Source organism: Thunnus thynnus, chromosome 21 (genome assembly GCF_963924715.1).
Source record: "Thunnus thynnus chromosome 21, fThuThy2.1, whole genome shotgun sequence".
In the NCBI taxonomy this organism is placed as follows: Eukaryota; Metazoa; Chordata; class Actinopteri; order Scombriformes; family Scombridae; genus Thunnus; species Thunnus thynnus.
The window spans coordinates 17,973,888-17,995,398 of record NC_089537.1 but is presented as its reverse complement, the minus strand read 5'-3'; the positions used below and the strand labels follow the sequence as shown (position 1 = coordinate 17,995,398).

The 21,511-nt window shown below is 40.8% G+C and overlaps 2 protein-coding genes and 1 long non-coding RNA gene across 3 annotated transcripts in view; 1 reads left to right on the top strand and 2 right to left on the bottom strand.

The window, feature by feature from the left end:
* The window catches only part of bmp6 (bone morphogenetic protein 6), a 45,357-nt gene extending 40,974 nt beyond the window's left edge, over positions 1-4,383 (top strand). Inside the window, exons 5-7 of the mRNA XM_067578255.1 lie at positions 1,832-1,908; positions 3,030-3,140; positions 3,654-4,383. Coding sequence (XP_067434356.1) covers positions 1,832-1,908; positions 3,030-3,140; positions 3,654-3,803 — 338 coding nt within the window. The 3' untranslated portion in view covers positions 3,804-4,383. The remainder of the gene's footprint in view (positions 1-1,831; positions 1,909-3,029; positions 3,141-3,653) is intronic.
* A 2,749-nt stretch (positions 4,384-7,132) lies between these two features.
* On the bottom strand, positions 7,133-14,959 carry txndc5 (thioredoxin domain containing 5). Its single transcript, XM_067578256.1, has 10 exons — positions 14,541-14,959; positions 13,162-13,314; positions 11,991-12,096; positions 11,785-11,881; positions 10,811-10,926; positions 9,554-9,640; positions 9,102-9,257; positions 8,651-8,733; positions 8,220-8,349; positions 7,133-7,352 (listed from the first exon to the last, which is right to left on the bottom strand). Exons 1-10 carry the CDS (start codon positions 14,723-14,725, stop codon positions 7,230-7,232), a joined length of 1,236 nt encoding a protein of 411 aa, XP_067434357.1. The 5' UTR covers positions 14,726-14,959; the 3' UTR covers positions 7,133-7,229.
* Positions 14,960-16,208: 1,249 nt separating this feature from the next.
* LOC137173204 (uncharacterized) lies at positions 16,209-21,284 on the bottom strand. The gene is made up of 3 exons (XR_010925127.1): positions 18,805-21,284; positions 17,346-17,383; positions 16,209-16,602 (listed from the first exon to the last, which is right to left on the bottom strand). It is a non-coding gene; the product is annotated as an uncharacterized lncRNA (long non-coding RNA).
* Positions 21,285-21,511: the final 227 nt, after the last annotated feature.

Here is a 21,511-nt window from a genome sequence, read left to right as displayed (position 1 = left end):
ACATTTGAGATGAATCCAGCTAAAACACCAGGGTCTGGTCATTGCACTCAGTGTGTCTGTTTAATTTGAAATTTGATTTGATGATGAAATCTTAATGCAACAACTAATGCTCCGGTTTAAACACTTTAAATAACAATTCTTCCTTTTAACGAGCAGTAAAGTGGACTTGGCTGCTAAACAGATAAACATCTGGTGGTTTGTGTGTCTGCATGTGTTTTTGTATGAAGGGGATCCTGGAAGTGAATGATAAAGGTAGAGATATAAGTAGCAAACATCAGTGAACCGTGCTGAATGGAAATGTGTTTGTATATACAGTACATTATGTGTGTGTGTGTGTGTGTGTGTGTGTGTGTGTGTTGGCTGCTGTTGGTGAGTTAGTGAGGTGAGTGGCTGGGTGGTGGCTGTGACTTAGTGACAAATCTCCGTCTGCAGTCTGACTCACTCTCTCTGTCTTTTTTTGACACACACACACACACACACACGCAAACTTTTCTGGAAAAAAATCTGATGATGGATACAAGGCTATATATTTTTAATTTGCTTGTCCATATATTATAAAGGTTTTTCTTTCTGTAAAAGCTTTAATTGCAGTAATGTGCAGCTTTTTCCTTTATGCAAACAGTTACTCTGTTTATTGCCTATGAGAAGCAAATAACCATGTTATTTGCTTAGTTTGACAGGATAAGTGGCTGCATTAAACAGGCTAATGATGCAATGAATAACTTTGAAAAGTAGCAAATGAGACAGCCAGTTAGACAAAAAGTCAGAAAGCTGTTCATGCAGCTTGTAAAAGTTATTGTAGCCCAAACAACTTCAGCAGTAACTCTTAGGCTAAACATGGAATCAGAAAGCAATACACAAATGACAACCAGTTACAATTCAAATCACTTGCAGGCTTAGAGCTGAAGGGCCGCTTGGGGCGCTGGGGCCACCGAGAAGCCATGTTTAGTTGATCAGAGTGCTTCACACTTCCTCATGACCTTCTGTTTTGACTGTGAGGATTTCTTGATGTCTGTAAACGGTGCTACTATTCATCACAAGTCTTCCTGGATGAGGCTTTTTTTTTTTATAAATACAGGACTAACTAGTGTTATAGCTCTCTTCCTGTCATTGTCTCTCTCATGGAGGTTTGTGAGGAAAAAAAATAATCAAAACAATAAAATCAATGAGGCAAGACAGAGAGAGTGAGCGAGAGAGAAACACTTGAAACGTCAGTGGAAAGTTGGTGTCACCGTCTTGACTTCAGCGTGGTGACCGATGCCAGCAATGACCTCTCCTCGTCTGTGAAAACCAAACCTATACCTGGGACTGTCTGCCGCCGTCCAACCCGCTGCTGGGCGGCTGCAGAGTGGAACAGAGAAAATTAAGAACAAACTGCAGGGCAGGAGAGTCCATAAACACAGTAACACAGTTGTCACTGTGTCACCACTCGCGATGTTTGACTGCCAATGGATTCAAAACGCATTAGACAGCAGATGAATGTGGAGCACGTACAGCGCAGTGACCACTGTAATGAGAATTTGTGCCTATGCTCTGGTCTACGCCCTCACATGTGTCTCCACCCAGTGTATTACATGAGGCGTATTGTGTTATTCTTCTGCTCTCAGATTCAGAATGTAATGCGTCACATTCACAGGGTTTAATTGGGAATACTTGTAAAAACATTATTTTACACGGGGTAGTTTTTCGCTGAGCGCGTTCGTCCCATCGGTCATGTTGTGAGACACGTTTCACACACCGAGGGGCCACATTTATGCAAACTAGACTAGAAAAATGTTAACTACAGGATACGATTCCCTCCTAAGTCACTGTGTCTGTTCTTCTGTTTCAGATTACAACAGCAGCGACCAGAAGACAGCTTGCAGAAGACACGAACTCTACGTCAGCTTCCGAGAGCTGGGCTGGCAGGTATTAAACATGTTCATATACAGTACGTCATATGCTCAGTATGCTGTCCAAGCACTTCTAAAGCGTTTATAACTGTTTCAAATGGCCCACACAGTCTCTCTTTAGGTATAGCTTTTATATTGCGACCATCATCCACAGACTACATATCTAGAGCACTTTTATTTTAGATTTTTTTTATTAACATTGCATAATAAATTCTCCTTTGTATGTGGTTGACAGCGTCACTTGACCAGTATGCACAAAGTATCAACACCGCTGACTGTAAGACGGTCAGACCGCCAAACAAGGGTGTGCTAAACAGAGAAAATCAATTAAAGTAGCTCAGTGGGAGTAGACTCAAGTTTCACACCGCAGGTTTGTGTGTACGTGAGTGTGTGTGTGTGTGTGTGTGTGTGTGTGTGTGTGTTTACTCAGAGACAGACAGAGGAAGAAATAGAAGAGAGGGGCAGAGTTACGCACATCCTTCCAAACAAGCTGTAAGCTGTTAACACAGCACTGACATCTAGAGGGAGATTGCCAGCACTCTCTCACACACACACACACACACATATACACACACACACACACGCACACACACACGCACACACACACACAGTTGCACAGAGGAAGGAAACTGAGCAGAAAAGAGAGAGAGAGACAGGCAGAGAAGTGAGAAGAGAAAGACAGATAGATATTATTGACACAGACAGGAAAGTACGGACACTTGATAAAAACACGAAAACAAGTTAGAAAGAGGCGAAACACGCAGAGAATTTGTCAGAGTAACAGTAAGACACCGAGAGGAAGGAAGCAGAAGAGAAGTATTGCTTCCCTGAGCGATTCCACAGACATGAGAGTTTGAGCAGGGATTTGTCCTCAGAGACAAGGTTAGCGCTGAATTTCCCAACAGAAGTGAGGTGGGTTACTATAGTAGACAAACAACGCTGCATCGTCACACAACAATTGACGTGATGAGCTACTTATTCAGTTGTTTACAATGATGCAAAGATATTTTCCACTAACGGTTCAATTACACAACCAGACCTGACCTTTCTAGAATTTGGTATTTATAAAGCCTTAATGGGCTTGTCCTTTAAAAATACCAAATAACCCTTTATGTTTACTGCCATGTCTCTCTAAAGGACTGGATCATTGCTCCTGAAGGCTACGCGGCCAACTACTGTGACGGAGAGTGCTCCTTTCCTCTCAACGCCCACATGAACGCCACCAACCACGCCATTGTACAGACACTGGTAAGACCGACCCACCATGTTTATCAAGCTCCAGGTCCAGTCAGTATGTGTTTATGTCTCCGGTCATACAGGGAGACCTTAAAGCAACAAGATAGAAAAGCAGCTGCGAGTACCACAGTCGTATTTAAAAGACAGTACTGTAAATCTTTCCAAATGACTGAGAGATACCTGACAGTAGAATAGTTTATACGCTTGTGTTTATATCATCATTGGACAGCTGTGCATTTTGAGGATGTGTATTAATTCACTGAAACTGTCACTTTTGTATTTGTATTTATGTCCCTCATCTTGTACATGATGAAGTGTTCTCATCTTAAAGCCGACATCTGTGAATGCACAGCTCAGTTTCTAACCGACTAGTAATCCACATGGTATTCAGTATTTTTTCTTCTGCAGTGAGTGTACAATGGTCTGTTTTAAATGTGGATCACGTAGAGTCTAAACAGTTGAATAGAAATGTTTCTGTACGCCAATCACTTGCACCCGTTTAAAGTATTTTCTCTGATTTTTCAGGTGCACCTGATGAACCCCGAGAACGTGCCCAAGCCATGCTGCGCCCCCACCAAGCTCCACGCCATTTCAGTGCTCTACTTTGACGACAACTCCAACGTCATATTAAAGAAATACAAGAACATGGTGGTGCGCGCCTGCGGCTGCCACTGACATCAAGGGCCTTCAGTGCTTTCATTTAAAGTTGGGTTGGCAAAGGGCTGCGAATCCAAGGTGAGGCTGACCTCAACTAGAAACCGGTCTCCCGCCCAAATCCTCAGCCTGCGAGCCTGCACGTCCACCTTAAAAGATCATTTACAATGTTTGATTTCAATAATCTCGGACGAAATTCGAGCAACGCATCTGCCCACGTGAACGTTTGTCTTTGAAAGTTAAAAAAACAACAAAAGGATTTGAACTAAGGGGACCGTTGCAAAAAGGCAACTTCACCCTACTCCAGCGTTGAGCCACCAAGTTGTCTATCACCTTCTCTATCGGTTATGGAGAGGACTTTTCACTTCATGGGTCTGCAAGTGAGTGAATGACTGTGTGTGTGTGGGGAGGAGGGAGTGTTTAAGTTTGTATATTATGTGTTTATGGAAGTGTGTGTATGAGCGCCAATGAGGCTACTGCACCTTCTCCCTCACTGTGAGGGCGAGGGCAAAACTGAACTGTCGTGGGACCAGTCAGAGTGCTGCTTTCTTTCCCTTCTCCTCTCCGACGAAAACAAAAAAAAAAAAACACGGTGGATCAGTTCTCAGAAGAAGCTTGCGTAATTATTGATGAACAATTTCTCTACAGCGCATGACCCTGGGGAGTTGACTCATTATAACAGCACAGAAAAACCAACTGTACTCAGTGAAATACGCATATACATGAGTCAAATCAGTAAAAAAAAAAATGTGATTGGAGTAAGTAGATTCATATTTCCTTCCTCTTCCCTAATGTATTTTCTTCTCAAGCCATATTTGCCTTCCTAAAATATAATATGGACTGAACCAAAGTGACCGCAGGCTATTTTAGCAGTGCACTGCTCCAAATATCCCCTCAGTGTCAATATTTGCTGGGCTCACGCTGAGCTGCGATTCACCAGCCTGGTTCAGCATGATGCATGTTGTGGCTAAACTGATGTTTTTCTCCAAAGAACCGAAGAATACAGCCTTATCCCTCCGACATACCGCAAATGGCCATTTCCATGTTGCTGCACTCACAAAGTTAACAAACGCTTCCACCCCTGACAACCCATCAAGAGATTGTGGAAAAACATTTAGCGAGTCAAAAACAGCCGGCAGGACGGTTTCTGTGCCAGCTGTCTGAAATTAGCCTTTTTGCTTTTTCAACCCTGAGGGTAAACTTGTGTTGAGATTTGTGTCCGGTGGCAACGTCTTTCCAATTGAACATGTTACTGTGAGCCTCGAGTTCAGTGTCTTTGAATGACGTGGAGTCTTTTAGAGAACATATTTTAATGAGAAACTAATACCAATAAGAATCTAAATACCTTATGTGCCTAACCAATCATAAATTACAAAATATACCTCTGGTAAGCTGCTGTTTACATTTGTGATCATGTTTAGACTGTTTTTTTTGTAAATACTTGTACATTCTCAGCTTATTTATTGCACCTTTTATTAAAAAGAAAAATCACATACCTTATTAAGAGACAGATGCAAGAACAAAATGAAAGTACAAACTTATTTTTGAAAAATTTTTTATTATGAAATCTCATGTTACAACTTGCCATTATTCACTCTTTTTTTTGTACAAAATTCATGGGTAGCGCACAACCCATGACTCACAAGGAAAAAAAAAAAAAAAAAAAAAAAAAACTTCTGTCACTGGAGTTCCTTAGACCATGTGCTATCCATAAAAACTTTTACTGACAAAAAGCTGCTTTGTGTGTGATTGTGTACCTGGGTTAGACAATAAATGGTGCCCTGCACCGTGCTGCAAATACTTTTCACATGACCTGGGTCAAAGAGCATTTGCATTGTAAGGGGTATGGCCTGACAGGTGGGTGAAGTTTACTACAACATGATTAATCACAGAAATGTACACTGAAAAGACTTATTAGCATGAATGTAAATGCTATTAGACCCAGTTATGAGTGCAGATTATTTCTTGGCCTTTTGACTGTTTAATTTCCAAACACCAATTAATCTTCTGTGCATGTTGCGTTTGTGTGTTGATGGTTATGATACAGTATATGGGAGACTTTTACAGTAAAAAACAGGAAATTAAAACCAGACAAATATTGGATGTATTTTGGTTGCATTTTTGTAACTTTCTAGATCATTTTAGTGTCTGGTGAGATTTATAGACCAGCAGCAGGAGGATGAAAGACACCAGATGCAGCAGATTCAATTTAAAGTAAGAATAGATGATAGTCAGAAAGGTGATATTAATGCTAGCGAGCCCATGTTAACCTGAGCTACAGTGAAGTTTCCTGTCAGTTTCAATCTCAAGTATTAACACAAAGATTTCTAAGGAGGTTTCCTTCAAAAACACAACACTGTTTGTTTTACTCCCCCAATACTGGCTCCAACTGCCCTCTTCTCTTCCACCTACAGGTTCCCAAATCCTTTAAACACGGACCTGGCCTGAGAAATATAGCACAAAACCTTTACATTCACATTTTTTGTATTACATTTGATGAGATCATGAAAGTACAGTTTTACGGAAACACCAGGCTGCAGCTCTTTCACATGAAACTAATGTTCAGTAATGGAAATATGGGGGCAACATGGTCCAGGCCTGAGACCCTGAACGCTAGGAGGAGTAGAGATAGACGGCTGACTGAGATCACAAGAGTCTTGGTTCCTTTTTCACATTTCTGAGGTGTTACGTTTACCAACTCTATTTATCTTTCGTAAGAAATTCATCTGGTTATTTCCAAAACAGCTAAACTCCTCTTGAGAGAGAAAAAACAAAGTCATGTCTCTGTGCCACGTCAGCCTCCGTCACAACTCCTTCTGGCCTGCGTGGGCGTTTCCCTGAGAGTTAAGTCAGATAGGCCATCACTGGCATGGATAGAAAGTCCCCTCAACTTAACACTCAACTTCACATTAGTGTGATGCAACCTTTACAACTTTTGGAGTGACAGTACCGTAACATTAATGGCTTATGATTTAACAACAGATCCCATGTATAAAATTGAGCATTTTTTAAAAAAGTGGCTACAGAGATTAGGTCAGAGACTACTGATTTTTTTTTTTTTTTTAAACAGGCAGAAACTGGGACATTTGTCCTTCAGTGCAACCCTTTTAATAAACATTTTATTTGTGCGAGGAGTTCTGATCGATTGAGCAGTGCTTGCAAAGTGGTTGTCAGACATGTTACTTCATTTGCAGACCCAACCGATACGAAACAATTCTCCTTTTTTTTTTTAGAAGATTTGAGGTTGGGTTACAGCAATGAAAAATACATTCACATCCCAAACACTCGACTGAATCATTCTGTCCTTGAACACTGGAGAAAAAGAGAGAGAGAGAGAGAGAGGGAGGGGGTTTTTGGCTACTGTAGGACAGAGAGTGGTGTCCCACTGGCCAGATATGCAGTGTGAGTGAGCAGAGTGGTGAAGAGTGAGCGCTGACTGGACTGTTTTTACAGCTCGTCCCTCGCCTGCCTCATCACAAAGTTGTGCAGGCTCTCCAGGTCCCGTCCGCCGTGATGCTCGTCGCCCTGCTCTCCTGCTCTGAAGATGATCAAGGTGGGGTAACCTCGCACCTGAGTACAAACGGAAGAAACGGAGAATAAGAACTTATTCCATGTGCTTTATTCTGGTTCAAAACCACTTACTTCTCTTATCAACTGCTTCTTGGTCAAAGTCCTGTCTATCCACCAAACCTAAGAAAAATGCAGTCATGTTTTTTAAATATGCTAATGAATAAAATAACATCTTCTTTAGTAAAGGTAACTTTTTTCTCTGAAGAGTTAAAAGTACTTTTGTCAGATTTGAAGATGTTAAGTTTTGCATGAGAAGATTGGGTATGTAACACGTTACAACATAACAAATATGGCACATTTTATCACAGTGAATCATCACTAAAGTCTTTGATTATTCCAACTGTGGATCTTGAACTCTGATGCAGCAATTCAGAAAACGTTGCAACTTCGAGTATATTGTATACAGCTACAAATTGGCTTAATGATTGACCACTGGGCTTCAAAATGGCAAACTTTGGATCTTAAGGAAGTTTCAAGACTGCTTTTTAAAGATGCAAACTGACGTGACTTAGCTTTTTATCACTTCATTATAGATATGTTGTAGGTTAGTTTGGCTCACATGAAGACAAAAAGGCTGTGAGTAGCATCTTCACACCTTCTGATCCTAAAACACCGTCAACACTAAATAACGCCCTGAGCTTTCCTCTCAGTAACGTCATTGGAACTCCACATACGTATTAAAGCATGTGGCAGTCGTATTGTTTTATAGTTGTGTGATTAAGATTATCATCTTAGTTCAATTACATCCTGAGGGTTGGTGACATGCTGGTATGTGACACACACACACACAGAGAGTCACAGAGTGTTAGATGTCCAGTTCAGACGGTGTCTCGTTGTATAAATTGTGGATGACATCCACGTACTTACAGAGTACTTATTGCAGAGTGTGCGTTCGACAGTGCAGTCCACTTTGGCTATCTTGACGTCAGTGAGACCAGGAAACTCCTTGCTGGCGAGATCCTCCCATGTTGGTGCGAGGTTCTTACAGTGGCCGCACCTACACAGCGGGATAAGACAGGAATTACATCACGTAGGCTGACTGACTGTGTGAGAGTTACAACAAACTGATGATTTCTATGATTCAGTCTCTTTACATTCAATTCAAACTATTTTGCAGGTAATTTAAAAAAAAAATGTACAAGTAGTAATGTAGGTCAACTCATCTATTTAAGTTTTATTATGTTACTTAATGAAAACATATTGATTCTTCTATTAAAGTCACCTTACAATTTTTATCTGAGTGGGTTAACTGTCACTATTTATAAAGGTATTTGTAAGGTTAAAGATGATTGTCGTACCATGGAGCGTAGAATTTGATGAAGGTGAATCCTTTGGCTACTGTCTCATCAAAGTTGTCCTCCGTTAGGACGTAGACGCTGGACTGCAGAGAGGAAACAAACAGAAAACTCTGATATTAACTTGTGCTGAAATGAGATGACTTCATATTCATTTTGAAAAGGAGCAGCTGAGAGTCCACTTGTTTTGAGCCACGTTCACGCTGACATCATGTAGTTAAAAACAGCATTCACAGTGCTGGGCTTAAACTGTGACGTGGACTTCATCAGGGAAGCCAGATTAACAACAAGAAGCAGGAAGACCGAGAGCACGAACAATAACATGTCAAGTATGACACATACTGATACATTCATCAACACTGTAACTAGACACAACCAACAAGCAAGAAATACATGACGGGAAGAAAACAGGAATTTTGTTTATGACATTCTTCTCTCTGCTGTTCACACTCACCTTAACCTCCTCTTTGGCTGGCTCATCAGTGGGGATCTCGTTTGATTTAACTTCCTCGTGTGGATGCTCCTCCTCCTCAGTGACAGCTGCCTTCAGCTGGTTGTCCACAAAGTCTTTGAAAGAGTCCAGATCTCTTTTTCCTTTGTACTGCTCTGTCTGCGTAAAGACAACACACTCAATACTTTACTGCTGTTCCGATAATTGTGGAGGCTTTTTAATTAATTTCTTGGCATAGTGAGTTATGCTATTATCAAAGTCATCATTATTGTTTTCTTGGGACATCACACATTTCTAAGCACATGCAACAAGTTATTTTTAACTACAACACAATGATGATTGATTTTTATCAAAAAGCGGGTCAGAGGAGGACAGAGTGATGTCTTTGAAGACGTAAAACAGCTGTTCATGCAGAGATCACTTGGGAATGAAGGGTTAGAAACAGTCTTCCATACCTTCTGTCCATTGTAGAAGAAGAGAAGTGTGGGATATCCCCGCACGCCGTTCTCAGAACACACCTCATAGTGCTGTGTGCAGTCCACCTAGACAACCAGTATATGAACATGTGTTATTAAACTAAAGTGAAACGTCAATGCAAATATTGACTCAGCAAATTTGCTTAAGAGGTATTAATGGTTTTTATTAGCCCTGTGTGTGAACAGGTAGCTTCTCAAATTACCAGAATCCGGGTCTATCATACAGATAAGACAGTGAGCGAGCAGGTAGTGTCTTAAAGTAACTGACAATGACGAGTGCAAACAGAGCGCTGCGTCACCTCTGCCACAAACTGTTTGAAAATGTACTGTTTGAAACTCAGACTTTCAGAAAGGCAGCACATGTTACTGGAAGGGAAAAAAATAATACCAGCAAAATTATTGAGTGAATAAATTTAAATTTTTTTAAAAAGGTGCTACATGTAAGAATTGTGAAGCAATTTACATGTATTAATCGCTTTCTATTGCCAATGAGTGAAGAGATTGCAACGTAACTTAAAAAAATGAGACCTTCCCGGACTTTCTTGGTTGCCTATAACTGATTTCTATGTGAAGGACTTCGGCCAGTTTTTCTGCAAAAATCCAAAGGATGTGACGTTTATGCACACTCCCGAGTGACTTGCCTCTCTCCGGCACCAACAAGGTGCAACACTAGCTAACGTTAGCTTAGAAATGGAGTCCACTAACGTCAACAGACGACCAGCATACAACACAACACAGAGTCAGATAAGCTAACATTACTGCAAAGCATGTGAAATATATCATGATATTGTGGTTTTAGCTGGCTAATGTTAGCGCCGCTGCTCGCTCGCGCTGATGGAGTGTGACCTAGCATGCAAACAACAGGATGCTAACTGCAGCTCACTTAATGGTCACTGATATCACTCTGATTCTTACATATTGCACCTTTAATATAAGATTATTTATGAGTAAATGTATTGTAGAAACAACATTTTATTCCATATTTAGCTATTGTTCAACTTTCTCAGGTTTTACATTTACATCACATTGAGCTGCTTCAGTTCAGGTATCTGACTCACTGTCACAGTGTCGTGGCTTATTGGGACACTTGTGCTTTTCCTACTATAGCAAGTCAACAATCTGCTGTGAAAAAGGTGTTTGGCTGACACCTGAATTTGTGTTTTTATAATCATTTTTATCATATTTCATGAATATGCTGTAAATCTGCACACAGTCTGTGCTTTAAAGAGGACCCACCTTTCCTATTTTGACATCATCAGAGTGTTCAAAGCTGGTGGCCAGCTGCTCCCAGGTTGGGGCCATGGCTTTGCAGTGGCCACACCACGGGGCAAAGAACTTAACAAAATGAGCACCTGAGGAAAGAACAGAAAAAAGACATCAGATGTGTTTAATCATCAGGAAACCTAAACACACATGGAACAAAAAAAAAAAAAAAAATACTATAAGTAAACAGAAAGTAAAATGCCTTACAGTGTATACCGGTTACTGCATGGATAATTACACACAAGTGCACAATTCTGTACTTAATTGAGGCTGCAGAAGTGTATGGGTTCAGATTTTTGATCTGATGGAGTAATGTATAAAGTTGATTCCACTACAAACTGAACACAGCCAGCTGTAAATGAAAATATACACCTCTTATACAGACGTTATACACAGCCAATTACACAACGTTTATTGCGGCTCTGTTGCCAAGATGTGAAGGTGGGACCTATAAACACTGTTTTAAAAATGCATATGTCATATCCTGCCTTTTTTTCATCTCCAAACAAGAAAGCATTTATTTTTCTTCAAAACCAAAACATTCAACTCCAGCGGGGCTTAAGAGCCGTAATTTCAACGAGACAATTATCGTGAGCACTGTTTATTTTTGCAAGCGCAGTGAAAATCCAGAAACGTGTAGTGACAGGAGACAAGTGTTACACAGTTGGTTTGCGTTGACTGACGTTGTGGATTGTGGCTCAGGTGTTCGTGTTGAAATGTCAGTTATGTAAATCAAGGCAATGTGGTGTTTCCATTTTCTAATGAGGGATCCAGAAACAAAACTCAGTGTGGTTGAAAACTGAAAACAAGTTTAAAATTGGGACAAAAACAGAAACTTTTTATCTGGTATGACAGGAAGCAGCTGCGCAACTTCACAACATGAAGTTACTGTTCATTTTCCTTTGATGAAGTCATTGTAAACAGAATATCTTCTACTAGAGATTTACCTTTGGCTATGTGGGCCTTAAAGTTGAGAGCAGTGAGCTCATACAAGCCCTGTTTGGGCTCTGGAGCTTTAGGAGGCTCCATCTCACTCTCTGGTTCCTGGAGGAAACACAACAACAAGCAGGTAAGAGCTATGAACAGCACCGTTCCTGCACTGCAACGATCACTGGTTTATTAATGTCAAGTTAACCGAATGATCACCACTTACTGAAGGATCCTCCTGGAGTGTCTTCAGCATCCAGGTCTCCAGAGACTGCAGATCTCTTGGCCCCTGATACTTCACTGCCTCCTGGTCGGGCCTAAACAACTTGAGCCTACACACGGCACAAAAATGTTTTGAATTTAATGAATTATAACACGGCTGATTTAAGTTGTGTGTACTCCAACTCAATGACCCATGCACAGCTTTGTAACTAGTCTATTTAATCATCATTACAAGCTTTAGTTAAACAAGTAGAAGCTCTGTCAATCATTACACACTGACTGCAGCGCTTGCAGTTATGGTATGCAGTCAGCATTGTTCAAGATTTAAGAGGATGACATCAAAGGACGAGTTCACGACTTTTCAACACTGTCTTGAAAAATAGTTAGGAGCCCAAATGAACATTGAATATGTTTTTCTTGCTGTAATCGTTCCTCCTGTTCCTATTCCTTCTTAATGCACTTACAATATAAGTGATGGGGGACAAAATCCACAGTCCTCCTTCTGTGCAAAAATGTATTTAAAAGTTTATCTGAAGCTAATATCAAGCTTCAGCCGTCCAAATGAGTCAAATCAAGTAGATATCTTTCAATGTTACAGTCTTTTTAGTGCCCAAGTTCCTCTTTTTGTTACTATACTTCCACTATAGCTAAAAAGGGAAACACTGTCTGAGGAAACACAAAGGGGGAATCTGATGCTAAAAAGACTGTAAATGTGGCAGATATCTACTTGATATGACCAACTCAGACTGCTGAAGCCTCATATTATAAGTTTCACATCAACTTTTAAATGCATTTTTGCACAAAATGACTGTGTGGGCATACTGTGTCCCCCGTCACTTACACTGAAAGTGCATTAAGAAGGCCTCTGCTAATGGTAAGTATGAACAGGAGGAATGATTATGGCAAGAAAAACCTCTTTCACGGTTCATTTGGGCATCTGACTGTTGTTTCAAGACAGACTTGAAAATTTGTGAACCTCTCCTTTAAGATATTGGCAGAAGTTCCAACCAAATGCATGTTAATGTGTCACTTCATCTGTCGATCAGTGACGAAAAAGACTTCTACACTATTAGCTGCATTTTTATTCAGTCTGACTATATGAACACAGATGAATTACTATGAATAAATGAATTGAAGATTTAAGATACGTCAGCTGGTGTGATTCTAATACTTACGTGGGGTAGCCTCTAACCCCGTGAACATTGGAGCAGAACTTGGTGTCCTGGACGCAGTCGACTTTCACAACATACACAGGGGGATCGTCCATGCTGTTGTATTTGTCTGCCAGTTCGTTCCATGCCGGCTGTAACCTCTGGCAATGGCCGCACCTGGACACAAAAGTGGTAGAAATACTGTCAGTGTGCGACATTAGTTATTCTGAAAGCTTTTTGGTCTGGTGGAATACATCTTTTACCCAAACTCTGTTGAGAGTCTGTGATCCTGGTTCAAAGCTGTCATGTGCACACAACTTCTCTTGCACTCTTTCATGGTTTCTATGGTCAGTTACGTAAATCCATAAGAAATGTGGATGTGCATGCATTAGAGCCCAAGTGATGGGTTTACACTGATATATCAGAGGCATTGTATTCTTAGAAATACCCCGATACAGATGGTGGCCAGCTGCTCAAACATCTGATAAATGCCTCCACTCTCCTCTGAATGACAAAAGAGTAATAAAGGAATATGCTTTCTTCTTTTCAGCTCAAGCCTCCAATTATTTCTGGTACTTAAAACCACATGGAGCTTAGATTTTATGTGACATTTTAAGTAAGAGCAGAGTAACTATTATGCATACCACCCCTTGATGAATATAGACAAACAGAATGTGAATCCATGTCAATGAAAAAGCAAAGAAAAAGTCAGAAATGTGAGCCGAAACCTGTTGATAATACCGCCTTGCTGCAGTAACTGGCTAGAAATCAAATATGCACTGCATGCGAGTGTAAGGTTACATAGAGATTAAGAGATTTTTGAGGTCAGCCTTTGCTGGAGATGAAGATAGAACAACAATGTGAAGAGCTGAACTTTTGATCTCATCTTCAAAGACTATAAATCTCATTTTTTTTTACTACTCTATTGTTACTTTCGTTCACATGAAACTGCAATGAATGAACCGAACTACTCCCTATTTTTATGGAGCATTCCTGCAGCTCCTCAAGGACCTCTGGGGGGTCCGTGAACCCCATTTTTGGAACCACCGACAGTCAATCAGTGCGTGCCACGTAAGCACAACTTCCCAACCTACAACTTTGAATTACATCATTTCTGCCCCATAAACACGCACAACCTTCACAAGCTGCGTTTAATTATAACGTCTCAAGTTTAACATTAAATGGAAAGCTATCCGCTGGCTAGCTGTTAGCATTATTAGCACCGTGACCGCCGTGAAAACTATTCGGCTATGCTAGTTAGCGGCTAACTAGCCGGGTAGCTCTAATCCCACTGTTACAGTCAAGCAACACTTCTGCAACGTATGAGGCGTGTTACAGATAAATGTTGCAGCAAATCCTTTTCTTTAACGTCGTCTATAAAAACTTGGGAAGTGTCCACTTACCATGGGGCGTAAAACATGACAAAGTGGGGTGCAGTAGGCACCGCCTCGTTGAACATTTCCACCGTGTATGTGTGCTTGGCGTGCTCATCTTCATCTGCATCAGTGTCGCAAAACACACCGGCGAACAGTAACGAACAATAAATAAAATACAGCATTAAAGATGTGAAGCTCAGTGCTGAGGCCATGGTGAATCTCTGTCTCTCGGTGGGAAGAGAGTGTCCCTGCTGCTGCTGCTGGTGTTGGAAAAGACGTGCACGCCTCTCTGATCAGCCTCCGCGCACTCTGGATGGGACACATGCATATGAGGTAGCCTGTTAACTACAGCCGGACATGTAAGTTAACATGTTGTGCAGATCTATGGCAGCCCGCAAGCGCTTTGCAACTCTATCCAAGCTGACAGGTTCAAACAAGTGCCAGTCTGTGAAGAAGTATGGAAGCCTGTTTGGTAAAGACGGCGATCTGGAGGAGACATAATAAAGATAAAATCTTGAGAAAACACTGCATATTATTCCAAGTGAATGTAAACACGCATTTGTCCCCGCTGTTGCATGACCTAAATAAAGACAGGCTTAAATAAGGTGGGCCTATTTATTAAATAGAAATATAATTAATTATTTCAAATTGTATTAGTGTTGTGTGTTTATTTGCAGTCTCCAATTCAGTGTCACTCACTGTCCAAAGAGGTTGAGGTCAAAGATTTCACTAGGAAGGAACCCTAACCATACTTTAATGTTGATCACCAAAATACTGAAGTCCTCTGAACACCAGCCTCATTACTTCTGCACGCTGGAGATGAACACAAGTCTATCCTATAATGACCCTGATGGGGGATGTCAGTAGAAAAATAGGATGTTGATGACAGTTTCCACTGATCTCAACATGGTAGGTTGAAAAAATACAGTGCAATTTCCTTAATGCCAACCCAGGAATTAATACATAAATTATTATTTGTGTAAAAGACCGACTACTTTCAATGAATTCTGATTTAACTGCAGTATCATTTGTTTGCATTAAGACATAAAAGCAAAGTGTTATTCAGAGTGGAAACAGCATCTCCTAGAGCAAAAATCTAAGTTTGTTGTTCATTCAAAAAGAGGTTTGGATCACAGTTTGAAACAGAATGAAGCCGTCTAATCCCAGAGAATCACTAATAATAGATAAACACAAAAAATGTGCCATCCAAGGCTTTTAAGTTTGTAATTTTGGGTGAAAGCCTCACCACATTTGTACATTCCCATTTATATTATACATGTAACCTTTTATACACAGGCAGACTTAAGCTTAGCACCATGTTTAAGATGATGAATGTGAGGCTGAACTAAATTCTAATGTAAAATATCTGTTAAAAGAAAGCCAATGAAGTCAGTGAGAAAAATCTCATTAGGATATAATTTAAGAGACATTTAGGAGAGCTTATTCACCTCTAGCAAAAGCCAAATTGGTTGATTATATATGGTCCAATAAGTTACAGTCGACTGCAGCTCTTTGGCAGGCGGTGTAAGTTTCCTTCACACCTAAGGACTGTCTTTCTGGAACAAATCTATTAAGACATCCATGAAAAAATGAAATATGATGAAAATAGACTACGGATCACAAAGTTAACGTTTTGCTTAAATTGTAAAAATATGGGCACCAAAGCTCAGGTGTCACATCCCTGCTGTTGTGGATGACTGATGGACTGTGGGTTTCCTACACCGATGGTCAGATATGAGTCAGAGTTGCCTCCTCATCATTAGTGGAAACGATGCTTGAGAGTGAGAACATTTTAGGCAAATATAATTAATCCAATTTATTACATTGGATAAATAGTGCCTCTCGTGGGGGCTGTAGCCTTGCGTAATGGCGACAGCGTATATAAATTATGCATCTATTCTCACGAAAAAGAGGGTGTTTGTATATGTGTCCCTTCCCAGAGTAGCAAGTACCTGCTGGCTCCTTGGATTGACAACTTTTTGGCAAGTCCTCTCTTCTCCTTTTAATATACTCATGATTTCATGAAACCCAATGGAGACAGCCTTCATGTGTAGTATTTCTCTTTAATCATCTCCCTTTTTCCTTTCATCTGGACAACAGGAAGAGTGGGAAGAGGAAAGGAAGAGGTTACAGCATGGAAACAGACAGAGGTGTCGCCCGGAGCGGCACTGTGGTACCGTATATAACACTATTCCAGACTGTCACAGCTCAGCAGCTCTTTCATAAAAGCCTATTGAATGTCTATATGCTAAAACTGGGTGAAAATGATCCTACCATGCACTGCTAGAAGTCTGCAGTTGGATATATAGATTACAGACGGAGGTGTTTATGAATACTCTTAGTGCATGTGTGTGTGTGTGTCAGTACTTTTTAGGCTACCTGTGTCAGGAGATTGTCCTGCTGTTCCCTAGATGACTGTTGAAAGTCCACTTTTACACACACACACGCACACACACACACACACACACACACAGAGGAGCTCAAGAGTACAGCTATTCAGTGGAGAAGCAATATACTTGTAAGAGACTCCCTCACAGGAGGTAGCCAAATGGTTATTGTGCATGTCACTGCAAAGCCCTGGTTTGAGTCCAGTCAGAGACCTTTGTTGCAGGTCATACCCATCTCTTTCTCCCCCTGTCTCCTGGCTGCCTCTTCACTGCCCACCATGTGATAAAAAAGGCAAAAATGCCCCCCAAAAAAAATCTTAAAAAGAGACTCCCTCACAGAGATCAATACGGTGACCATGAGGCTGACAAGGGGGGCGATCTTTAATCTCTAGCTGTAAAAAATCAAACATACTTTCTCTTTGAAGAACTTCTTAAAATGTCTCACCCTTTGGCTGTGACCTCACTTCACTCGCAGAGAGCAAACTAGAAAAAAAAAAAACAATGGACAAATCCAAAGGGTCAGCCATCTTCACAAGGCCGAATACTTTTTGAATTTTGGGATGGGACAAAAACGGACTTGTTGGCCTTCTCATGTGAGAAATACAACAATGTTTCCACATGTCTAAGTTTCAAGAAAGGCTAATTTTCTCACGTTAGTCAAAGGGTTAAAAAAGTTCACTCACAAGTGCTACTGAGTGAAACTTCTTCATTTCACATCAGAGGTATTTTTGTCTGGACTGTTATGACTGATCCGATCATATTCCTGCTCTGATTTAGTCCACCGTGCTGACATGAAGGTGTCAGCAGTAAGAGGACTCCCACCCACTAAAGTTTATTTGAGCTATTATATCAAAAAATGGTCTTGACACCCACTCGTGACCCGCAGTTCTCGCTACGCTCTCACATTACAGCTGCTGCTCACTCTGTGAAACACAAATGCCTTTATAGTTAATTGGAGGTGAAAAATGATATATGAGATTATTTTCCTTGACTTTTTGCACATGATAAATAACATCTACTACACACAGTCCCGACTCTCCCAGAGGGGCTCTATTGTTTCCATGGCGAGCCAATAACCACACATCACTATTTAATCTCAACATGTCATATAGCTTTGGTAAATATGACCAAATTGCTGCTGACACATTTTACATTTCGCCTGGTGAAGCGGAGGCCACATACTTGTGGGTGTCTACTGGTTACCCATTGTTGATGGCCGGGCACCTTGCCAGGCCAGCTATAGAATGGTGTAATAGGAAAAAAAGAAAGATTAATGGACCCCGAGGACCCGAGGACATTCTGTTTATTTTCTTAATTCCCTTAAGTTAAGAGTGCACGAGTTGGCAGGTGGAAAACAGAGTGAAAGTGAGAACTGAGAATGTGTGTTAAGAAAAAACAGTTCAAGCAATAGTTAGTTATTGTTATGCCGCTAAGTTCACAGAGTGAGCAATAACTCAAGGCAGAGTGCTGAAAACTTTCTTTACGAGGTGTGTCTGTAATCTCTGAATCAGATGAAAATATGTTTTTTTTCATGCTGATCAGGTACAGGCCATAGAGAAGACAAAAAAATCCTAGAGAGGACTATCTTCCCAACCTTGTTTAGTAATAACATCATTAAATTTTTCCCCTGACAGATTTATATACTCTCACAGTACTGTCACTTGTGAACACGGAGATCTCCTTGAAGCAATATGATCATCGTAAAATGTAAATAAATGGCAGAAACAGTGCCTCTCTAACAGCTGTGGACTGCTTTTCACAAACAGTATCCATTTCAAATTGGGGTCTGCTTTTCAACACTGCCAAGGAACACACTGAAAAACCTTTTAAAATGACTTTCTGGAATATTTCAGAGCCTATTTCTGACCAAATCTAATTCTGTCATGTAAACATATGGGAATTACCTTGTTGGACACTCATTATTTCTGTAGAAATGCTTTCAGCGCCATCTTCCCACAACTGGACATCATGTAGGCCAAAGCCAGACGTGTTTCCATTAGGGATACAGAGACTCATGGCAGTATCATATCCGGGACACAGGATGTGACCAACAGAGGAGAACCAATGTCATTTGCAGACAGCTTACGAGAGCCACTGCAGCAGGCACCTGTGCTGGGAAAAGGCAGCAGGGAAAGGGGCTCTCCCACATGATTGGAACAATCCCAGAAAAAAAAACATTAAAGGATGGAAATTGGAAAGCACATTGCCTTTTCATCTGGGTTTCTTAAAAGGGTTAGAGGAAGTTAAGGAGTGTAAGAGAGGAGCAAAAAACAAAGAAAGAGAATGAGGGAAAGGAAAAGTGGAAGAAAGAAAGTGCTAAACAATAAGATTGAAAGTCATTTAGGAAAGTAAGGGGTCAGATAGAGAGAGAATAAGAAGAGAATAACTGAAGGAGGAAGTATGTCAGAGATTGTTATGGTGGTTGTGGATCGCCATGACAACTCTCGCTGTATCTCAAGTGTTTTTATGTTCTACTGCTCTCTGCTGGATCCCGGCGGATGAATCAAGTCGTGCCAAGTCTCCTGAGGTATCTACAGTATTGGAATTACCAACATTTTCCACAAGCCCTGTGTTCTTACAGGGTCAGCTGCTTTCCCTCTGCTGGAAACTCCATGCAGGAGCTGTAAACAGGTTGAACATTGACAGGTGCGACTGCTGTTGTTTGATGAAAAACATGTCTACAAAATGTAACTTGTTAAGCTAGTCACGGACAACCGTGTAAATATTATATTATTCAGATGTTGTTCTTGTATAGGCTTCAACCATCACGAAATTAATCATAAATCATAAATAAATGTCCATGAAAAGTTTTATTTGACTTCAGAAAAGGCGTCGTCTTTTGTCGTCTTTTTCGTCATCTTTTGGTCAAAATTTAAATTTCTCCAAAATGGTTTATGACAAAATATAATCAGCAAATGTTAGCATGCTAACACCCTAAACTAGGATAAACATAACTACTTAACACCTGCATGTTACCGTTGTCATTTTGGTATTTTTCTGATTACATTTCTGGTAAATTTACGACCGCCTACTTTACGGAACAGCTTTCGACTGGGAAGCTTGTAAACATAGGGGTCATATAGTCCCCTGCCTAAAAACACAACACAAAACCATAAAATAAGACCGATTATCAATATGCAGAATGAGGTCAAAATTAATCGCAACCGCTGCAAATATTCACATGCTGCCTGCCACAAGAAGTCAAGTTTCTCGTGGCCAGCCATGTTGATTGATTGCATTTGGCATCATGAGTTGTGGAACGCTTCAAGCTCGGAGTTTTCAACTTGGAAATTTCCGACCTCCGACTTGAATGGAACGTACCCTAAGTACAGCTTCACAGAGCTGATTTTTTTTTTTTGCTATTTACAACACAGATTTTATCAGCAAATCTTTTCTTTCAAAGATGTTTTCCAGCAAGGTCACCTACGAAAAACTTTGATCGTGTTCCCAGTGGAAAGTGTGGAAGTTTTACTGACATTTTTGGCAAAAAAATGCTTTATTGATGAAGTCTCCTTTTATTTGCCTGGGTGACCAGATAGTTCTTCTGGCACCACTGACTTGATTTTTTATGGTGTGTGGCAGAGTTTCCTTTCCTACACCCACACCAGCATCTTCTCTCTACGTATGTTATCACTTACCATTTCACTTACCATTTCTTTTCTTGTCTATGTCACCATGTTTCTAAAAACTGTAAGAAATACCACGCCAACGCACCTTGTTGAACATGTCACCTGAGGTGAGACGTCATAGGTGGTGACAGCACCCACCTCGACTTGGAGGCTGCCTTTCACAGACTCTTCTTGGTCCACAGCCCTTGCTGTAAAAGCCCCACTTCCTGCTGGTAAAGCCATCAGGATATACTGGCCAAAGTGGGAGAGGGGGGTGCATTGGGGCAGAGAGAGAAAGACGGGGAAGGGATGTAGAGGAGGTAGGTAGAGGACAAGGAGTGTGGGAAGAAAAGAAAAGAAGAACAGGGATAGACAAGAAAAATGCAAATTAAATACAGACATGGACATATCACATGAGAAACACAGAGATGGACATCCTGGTGTTTCCACATTACAGACAGAGGGCCTTGTGATTGGCTCTGAACTCTATCACCACACCAACATCTATTGATCACCATATACAACATATTACAGATGACTAATGAACCTTAGAGCCTTTAAAACATCAACATCTTCATCCAATTTTAAAAAGGGTTTAGTAAAGTATTAATAAACCACCCTTAGCATTATCAAATGGCATATGCCACGCAAATTAACACAGCTATATAAATAATAGCAGAGACCTTCTCGAAGCCCACACATTGGAGAGCATCCACCCTGCCAAAGTGTCCTTGAGCAAGACGCTGAGCTCCATGGAGGCTGCTTTGTAGCTGAGCCCGGCTCTGAAATAGAAAACAGAGTTTCCCTCTAAAGATCAATAGAGGATGACATACTGCATGTGCCCAAGAAAACAATAGCTTTGCCTTTACATACATGTTGATCTAAATATCATTGACAACCTACAAATCAAGTGGCTGCCATGAAAGCTTGAAGCTACAAGAAAAGTAGGGCTCTCAAGTGATATTTCAGCAGACAGTATTTCATATGAGGTGAGCCATAAATG